The sequence below is a fragment of the Xyrauchen texanus genome, chromosome 16, assembly GCF_025860055.1.
Source record: "Xyrauchen texanus isolate HMW12.3.18 chromosome 16, RBS_HiC_50CHRs, whole genome shotgun sequence".
In the NCBI taxonomy this organism is placed as follows: Eukaryota; Metazoa; Chordata; class Actinopteri; order Cypriniformes; family Catostomidae; genus Xyrauchen; species Xyrauchen texanus.
Genome location: NC_068291.1, coordinates 21,433,995 through 21,442,194, shown reverse-complemented (window position 1 = coordinate 21,442,194; position 8,200 = coordinate 21,433,995). Strand labels below are relative to the sequence as shown.

The 8,200-nt window shown below is 37.2% G+C and overlaps 1 protein-coding gene across 1 annotated transcript in view; it reads left to right on the top strand.

The window, feature by feature from the left end:
- The first annotated feature begins 3,739 nt into the window (after nt 1-3,739).
- Nucleotides 3,740-8,200, top strand: part of LOC127657040 (inositol-trisphosphate 3-kinase A-like) — a 30,626-nt gene continuing 26,165 nt past the window's right edge. Inside the window, exon 1 of the mRNA XM_052145676.1 lies at nt 3,740-4,402. Coding sequence (XP_052001636.1) covers nt 3,959-4,402 — 444 coding nt within the window. The 5' untranslated portion in view covers nt 3,740-3,958. The remainder of the gene's footprint in view (nt 4,403-8,200) is intronic.

Genomic DNA, 8,200 nt, shown 5'->3' with positions numbered 1-8,200 from the left:
GTGCATCCCTACTACATACCTGGTGAAGAAATTGAGATTGCACAATTGAGATCATTCTCACCAGCTCCATCACAGTCTGGTTTGGAACCAGCTTTCATCACAGCTCAGGAATACAAGGCTCTACAGCGGGTGGTAAGAGCTGCCCAAACCATCACTGGAACAGTCCTACCATCGCTAGAGAGCTTCTACCAGGCCAGGGCCATAAGGAGGGCCCACAACATCATTAAGGATAATAGCCACCCCTAACACAGCCTATTCACACTCCTACCATCAGGTAGACGCTACAAAAGTGCAAAAGCAATAACAGCCAGGCTGAGAAACAGTTCCTACCTGCAAGCCATCAGGCTTGTGAATGACTCTCATCCACTGCCACTTCCCCAACACTGCTGACACAGTTTTCCTCCGTTTGTAAGAGGTGTCAAGCTTTAACACACCCTGCCTACACACACATACTGTATTTATGAATGTAACAACATTATGGACCACTACTCCACAGGCCTTTGCACATGGCCGTCTCCATGTTTACAATGCACGTACACACTTTCTTTTGTACACAATTTTGTATTTATGTTTCTAATGTGTACACTTATATGGATGTGTATACACTTTTACTTGTGCACTATCTTTAAGTTGTATCCAGTTATATCAGTAACCTTATAAAATCTGTTTTATGCATATGGGGGCTGCCATGTTAGAATCACATGACCAGCCGAATACTACTCGCTTAATCTCAGTAACCATCTTGTTATTTGACACTTTCACTCATTGATTAAAGTAATCATGACTGACTGTGAATACTACATTTCTACAATGGCATCTGAAACTGAAAACTATTGATTTTAAATGATGCTGCATCCAAGACACTAGGTGATTTTGTATGTTATGGCATTTACTAGATTACATGGTTGACATTATGTTGTCATGACAATGAAGTTGTAATATTGGCTATAACTCAACCGACATATGGGGAATTTCACAGTAAAATCATGTTAACACAGATAGTCAGTGATGGACTGGGAAGAGAAATCGGCCTGGGATGTTACATAACTGGCCCAAGGGGTGGGTGGGGGTGTTGTCTCTGTCCTTTTCATCGACCCCCGACAACTTTAGGGCCAGTTTCTATTTAAAATCCTGAGCTCATTTCTCTTCACAGTCCACCCCTGGGCAGCCCATTTCAGCTTATCGAGGCCCATTCCTCCCCATTTCACGGCTGGGCTGGTTCTCCCAATGGCCAGCCCGCCCCTGCCATATCTTGTTTACCTCTCATGGCTAAAATACGTATATCAATGTTTATACCCCATTCGCTTCCATTGTAAGTGCGTTATTGTATCATTAGCAAAATATGGTGACAAACATGTCCCTTGAATATTTCAGTCATGAAATAGTTTTCAAATAGTCAAGAAACCCCATTTAAAAGGCATCATTATAACCTAACATTTTATTAAATAATATGAAATCGTTTGACAGTATATTGTTTTACACATTTAAAAAAAAAGATATATATATATATATATATATATATATATATATATATATATATATATATATATATATAAAAACCTTGTCCCCTTCATCTGGCACACTACTTCTATGACATTTAAAGTGATATATGTGTTTATGCTTTATTCATTTTTTTTTTCAGGTCAAGCATTAGTGCAAGGCCTAACAAGTGTGAAAAAACAAAATAAGTAATAGTCATTTAAAATATTTAAAAAGAATGTTTGTCTCTTGATTTAATGGCATTAGTACTATCAATGTTAAAAACTTGTATTTTGAAAATACAAAAGTGTTTGGAAAAGAACATCCAAGGTCAAAGTTCAGAAGAATATACTGCTCAAATGTGCATATAGTGATTTTCCCACCATGCTGAAAAAGTTATTCATTCACATTTTAACTGTAATTTTTTTCACATTTAAATATGTCAGTGGTTGAGTGCAACAAAGCGTTCAGTCTGAACGGCCCCTAAGTTTCCTAAATTTTCACACTGCTGTAAATAATACTGTAGCCATATGATCACAAAAGCATTATGCCACTATAACTTATACAAATCATCAGTACAGAATGTACCATTCTAACACATGAAAATAAAATACTGTGAACATCTGTTACTGGAGGTTTTGCCCCAAGTGAAGGAGTTCAAGTACCTCGGGGTCTTGTTCACGAGTGAGGGGACAATGGAGCGGGAGGTTGGCCGGAGAGTCGGGGCAGCAGGGGCGGTATTGCACTCGCTCTATCGCACCGTTAGTCACGTAAAAGAGAGCTGAGCCGAAAGGCAAAGCTCTCGATCTACCGGTCAATTTTTGTTCCTACCCTCACCTATGGTCATGAAGGTTGGGTCATGACCGAAAGAACTAGGTCACGAGTACAAGCGGCCGAAATGGGCTTCCTCAGAAGGGTGGCGGGCTTCTCCCTTAGAGATAGGGTGAGGAGCTCAGTCATCCGTGAGGAGCTCGGAGTAGAGCCGCTGATCCTTTGCGTTGAAAGGAGTCAGTTGAGGTGGTTTGGGCATCTGGTAAGGATGCCCCTGGCCAGCCTCCCTAGGGAGGTGTTTCAGGCATGTCCAGCTGGGAGGAGGCCTCGGGGAAGACCCAGGACTAGGTGGAGAGATTACATCTCCACACTGGCCTGGGAATGCCTCGGGGTCGCCCAGTCAGAGCTGGTTAATGTGGCTCGGGATAGGGAAGTTTGGGGCCCCCTGCTGGAGCAGCTGCCCCCGCGACCCGACTTCGGATAAGCGGTTGAAGATGGATGGATGGATGGATGGATAAATATGTCAGTGGTGTTCCATTGTATAATGTTCATGTGAAAGATTTAATGGTATCATTTAATGATTTCAGTCTGATCCTCGGTGTATTTTTTATGCTATTGACACCATCTTAGAATATTTATCTTTTGAGAGAATTTGTCACTAGTGTTATCATCACTTGTGATACAACCAGGGGCGTAGCACCAAATTTTGGGCCCTGGGTACAAACCATCTTGCTGGGCCCCCGTACCAAATATGTATGTATAGAAAACTGACTTCTAAGGGCCCCCCCCCTGCCTCGGGCCCTGGGTACTCGGTACCCTTTACCCCCCCAGTCCGACGCCCCTGGATACAACCCATGCTTCATTTGTGAAACTAAATAAAATAATAACATTAAGAACAACTGTCAAGTCCATTATGAATATAAATAATGTCAAGATGTTAAAAAAATATTTATCCTCAACTTTTAACTGAATTGAAAATTTCAATATTTTAGTCGGATATTCATTTTTCTTTTAAGAATGACCGAACCACTTTCTTTGTTTTTGTTTGTATTATTATTATTATTATTATTATTATTATAGATTATGTATTTTTCTATTCGATTTTGAAAACTATATTTGCATAGCCTTGACATAGGCTAGGTAATGTGATGTCTGACCAGCAAAAATCTTTCTTTTGTAGTCAAGACTTTTCAAATTGCACGAAATGACATTAAGGTGACTTTGGATGACTTTCACTAAACTAGTGACAATTATATCACCCCACGTATTTTAAACCGTTATTTTATATAAAGGCTATATATGTTTGACAAAGTGAAGGTTTAACTAACGTGAAACCGGCTCAAAACAACAAACACAAGCAAGGCTGAACACTACACTGAATAAGGAAATAAAATATCAAGCAAAAGTCAAACAAATAAAAAAATCAGGAAGAGCGGTGAGACGTTGAAATGCGGAAGATCAGCAGTAGCAGCTACACAGAGGTGTTTACATGGGTTCCCTGAGTGTCAATTCACACACTGACCTACACTGGGCCAAACGAAATGATCTCGATGGAGATTATATGTTACATAATGTACTGGAAATAAATGCACTGAAGTGAAACTGAATCAATTGCGTGTGGCTATACACACGGATTCAATTTCGGGGGCCCCCACTATCGCAGCATGTGACCCCTGGGACTGGGGAAATAAACCCAACAGTCGGCTCCATGCCCAAAGAGAGGCGGAGGTCGCTCCGAGGGGCGGTGTTCTCCCGTTTGTCTCCTATTTGCGACGGATCAGGGAGAGGAGGAGGAGGAGGAGAACGCGAAGGAAACTTTTCGCCCACTGAGATTTGTGATGATCCAACACAGATGGCGGAACAGTATAGTGGGCAAGCAGGCTTTCTTCCAGTCAATAGCCCGGTGAGAGGGTACATGGTGCCGCAGGTGACCATCACATCTGATGGGGACTCCCGAGAGATCACGCAGGACGATCTGGAGGAGGAGGTGAATGGTTGGCTGTGCCGTAAACTCTCCAACTCATCCCTCTCTTCTAATGGCTCTTCCACGGCGTTTGACGAGTCGGAGGATGACATCCTTAGTGACAACGAGACCAAGAGCAAAGGCATCGTGACTCTGGAGCATTTGAGGGACTCAGTAGACACAGGAGAGGTATGTTAAATGTACAGTAGTGGTTCACTTTCTATAATCCATAAAACAAGGACTTACAGATCAGTTCATTTGGCATCCCCATTTAAAAAAAAAAAAAAAAAGAATTGTTGATATATTTTTCCTTTTTATACCTTTCACTATATATAAAGTATGTAACACACACGAAATAGCTATATACCTATTGTTAATGTTTTTTCCTTATATACATTTATATGCACTACAGGCTATATTAAGTATGCAACATACACAACATATATACCTATTGTTAGTATGTTTTTTCCTTATATGCACTACATATAAAGTATGTAACATACACGAACTAGCTACTGTATACCTATATAAATAATAATATTTTTTGTAATGCACTGTGAATTTTAAATATAAAGGAGGGGGTCCTATGTAAGTTCAATAATGGACATATGTAGGTTCTTTCTAAAATATATATTTTTTTAATCTAACCTGAGACCAATAACGAGGAACTGTTGTTTTGGAAAGTTATGCAACCAAATGTTGCTGATGAGGCTTTTATTTGATACCTGTAAATGTATCTTGACTGATGAATGCATTTGTCTCCATACTGATAAGTCATCAGAAAACGATCTAGTCGAGATCTGCATGTTTCTCATGGCAGTTGAAACAACTAACACATTATGCAAGCTATGGTGTTATTGTATTGACATTTGTAAAGAGTTCAGGCTAGATCATCATAATGATATGTTTGTGTGTGGGTGTCTTTCTGCCTGTACTGGTTAACACACATGGTTTTTTCACCATGTTGCCAGTTTAAAAATATAAAGTATTTGCCATGACACATGTCATTAGGGGCATAGATCCTTATAAGTATCTATGTATCCTTATTGTATGTTCCTTCTTATCTAATATTTGCATTAATGGAGGTCAAAGCATAAAATTGCAAATAGTACACCACTTTTCACTTTGAAATGTTTCTCCATAATTGTTTACAAAGTAGGCTGTTCCTAGGTTTTTTCATCTGAATTTTATATTTTTTATTTGCATTCAGCTATTTCAACATGTTATTAAATTCAGAAGTGGCTAGAGACTTGTTGCATTAGATAAAATAATGTTTTTCTCTCTTAAGATACTCTCAATGCCTAGTGATGACCTTTGCATATTGTTTTGAAAATACGCCTGTTTGTGGATGGGCCAAAGTGGACATTTTCTGAATTACTCATAATTTAGAGATAATGTTTTAAAGTTAGTGGTACACACTAGAGGTCGACTGTGGATTTTACCAATACTGATAAATAAGGTGGTGGAAAAGGCTGATAGTTTAAAATAAAAATGTGTCTTTCCTTACTATGACAGGTACAGACATAGAGGTTACAAGATCCAAAATGAGTAAAATCCCAGATACATTTTATTTTTCAACCAAAATCCCAAGAATAAACAGGGGAAAAAATTAAGATTATAAAGCGGGAATTATAATCCATTCTACCAAACCATTCTAATTGCAAAGTCCTCCAGCTTCAGTTACAAAATAAACACATAGGAATAATAAGATAAACATTTATTGGCAACTATCGGTATAGATTTATGCAGATAACCATTAGTTTCAAAAAGCAACTAAGATTAATCAGTAAAAATTACATATCGGTCTATTTCTTGTACACACTTAAACACACACACATATACACACACAAATGTAGCTAGCTCTTCTCATGTGACATTAAAGGACCATAAAAGTCTTAAAGAAGATAAAAGAAGAATTATACACAGACTACAAAACTCATGTACAAATAAATGGGCCCTTACTGAGGATTTGACAAAATGATTGATACATTCTGGCTAAATACTGTAAAATTATTCATTAGTTTTTATCTGCATTCTCTAAAGTTTTTGCTTCTCACTTCTGTCATGTCTGTGATTATTTTAAATGGACGTGTTATATATTATATGCTCAGACTCATTCACAGCCATAGAAGGCTTTCACTGTCACTGTACTTTAAACACACTCTGCCTACGTAAGTCTGGAGGGCATGTCTGCATAGTATCTACCCTTTACTATTTGGAAAGTTACACACCTTGCCCTGAATGGACTGATCTATGTTGATCTTTTTAGTCACAATAAGATTCACACTCCATGGAAAAATGCATTCAGAGCTTTTAAAGAAGGTTTGAGCAGGCTGGTTCCAGACATCTATTCTGAAAAGTAAAGTGAACCATATACATAAACACTTCATTTCATCAGCCTACTGATATCAAAACACAATGCCATTTGACATTTAAGCTGAAGCCACACTGTGCCACAAACTAGTTTCCATCCACTGTTTGACGGCAGAGCAACTTCAAGTCAGTTTTGTAAATGTCGAACTCACTGGAGTGTCACATTTATTTACAATACAGATTTTTAATGCAAACGGTGAAACTAAGATCTCCTCCTTTGGTGTTTTCTGCCATATTAAAGTGTAATTTAGACATTTAGGAGCCCACAACACAAGATAGATAGTAATGGAATTTTTGCAATTTCTGCTTGTCTAACTATCATAACAGAAATACAAAATATGTTATTTTTTAGCTTGAGATATTTTGTATAAAGTCATTTGTGAAATGGGTAACACTTTACATCAAGGTTCCATTTATTAACATTAGTTAACATGAACTAACAATGAACAATACAGCATTTATTAATACTGGTTAATGTTAATTTAAACAGATAGTAATATTATTTTTTATAATCAAAAGATGCATATGTTAACATTAATTAATGCACAATAAACTAACATGAACTAACAATGAACAACTGTATTTTTAACTAACATTAACAAAGAATATCAATTGCTGTAAAAAATATATTGTTCATTGTTTGGTCATGATACCTAATGCATTAACTAATGTTAACAAATGGAACCTTATTGTAAAGCGTTAACTTGATATGTTTTCTTTTTCGAGACTTGCAGTATCTTTTAAAAAGAAAACTGATGACTTTGAATAAATACTTGCCTTACAGTGAACTTAGTGAAACTGTAGTTGTTTAACAGTTTTTATTATGATTCGTGTTTACATTTATTGAAGATAAAGCTTTTAGTTGTTAAGTAGAAACATGACATTTTTAAAACCTGGTAGGTAGTTGTTTAAAAGTTGGCACCATAATGTTTGTATTGTCTGCATGACCGTCCAGTTCAATATTTAGTTATGGGCGTGTTAGAAATGTGTGTGTGTGCACAGCTCCATAAAGTGCAGGATATAGCCTTTGGTTTATGGCTTTTTTCTCAGTATTTATACAGGTTTGTACTCAGTCTCCTTCACTTTAAATATGATGTACTCTCTGGATCTTGTCCAACCTCAAAACAGTTTCAAGTGCTACCATACTTCCATTTGAAAGACTCAATAGTTGAGTTGTAATTAAATGACATTGCTAAATACATGGTATTTTAAAGAAAGCTGAAATCTGCTTTTTTACCTGAGGGCAAGTACCAAACTCAAATTAGGCTGCAGTGTTTTTGTCCATATCAGCTAAAAGAACAAACACTACACTGCAGTTCAGATAGACACTGTTGATTTCAACACCAAGTTTTCATTATAATTCAGTAAAACATTTAGTCTCAGAGTTAATAATTAAGGGTGTAGCATTTAGAATTTCTTTTTTTTATGTGACAAAATATCAGAAATTATATTTTATTTAGGTGCCTTGAACTCTTGTACTCATAAAATACTTGTTTGTTCAAGCAATAACCCCAATACTTTAGTTCAGCATATGGTAATGTTGAATGTTTTTGTTCATGTGTTTCATGTCATGTGGTCACCTGGTCATGTGATTTTATGTTTCCCTCCATGTTC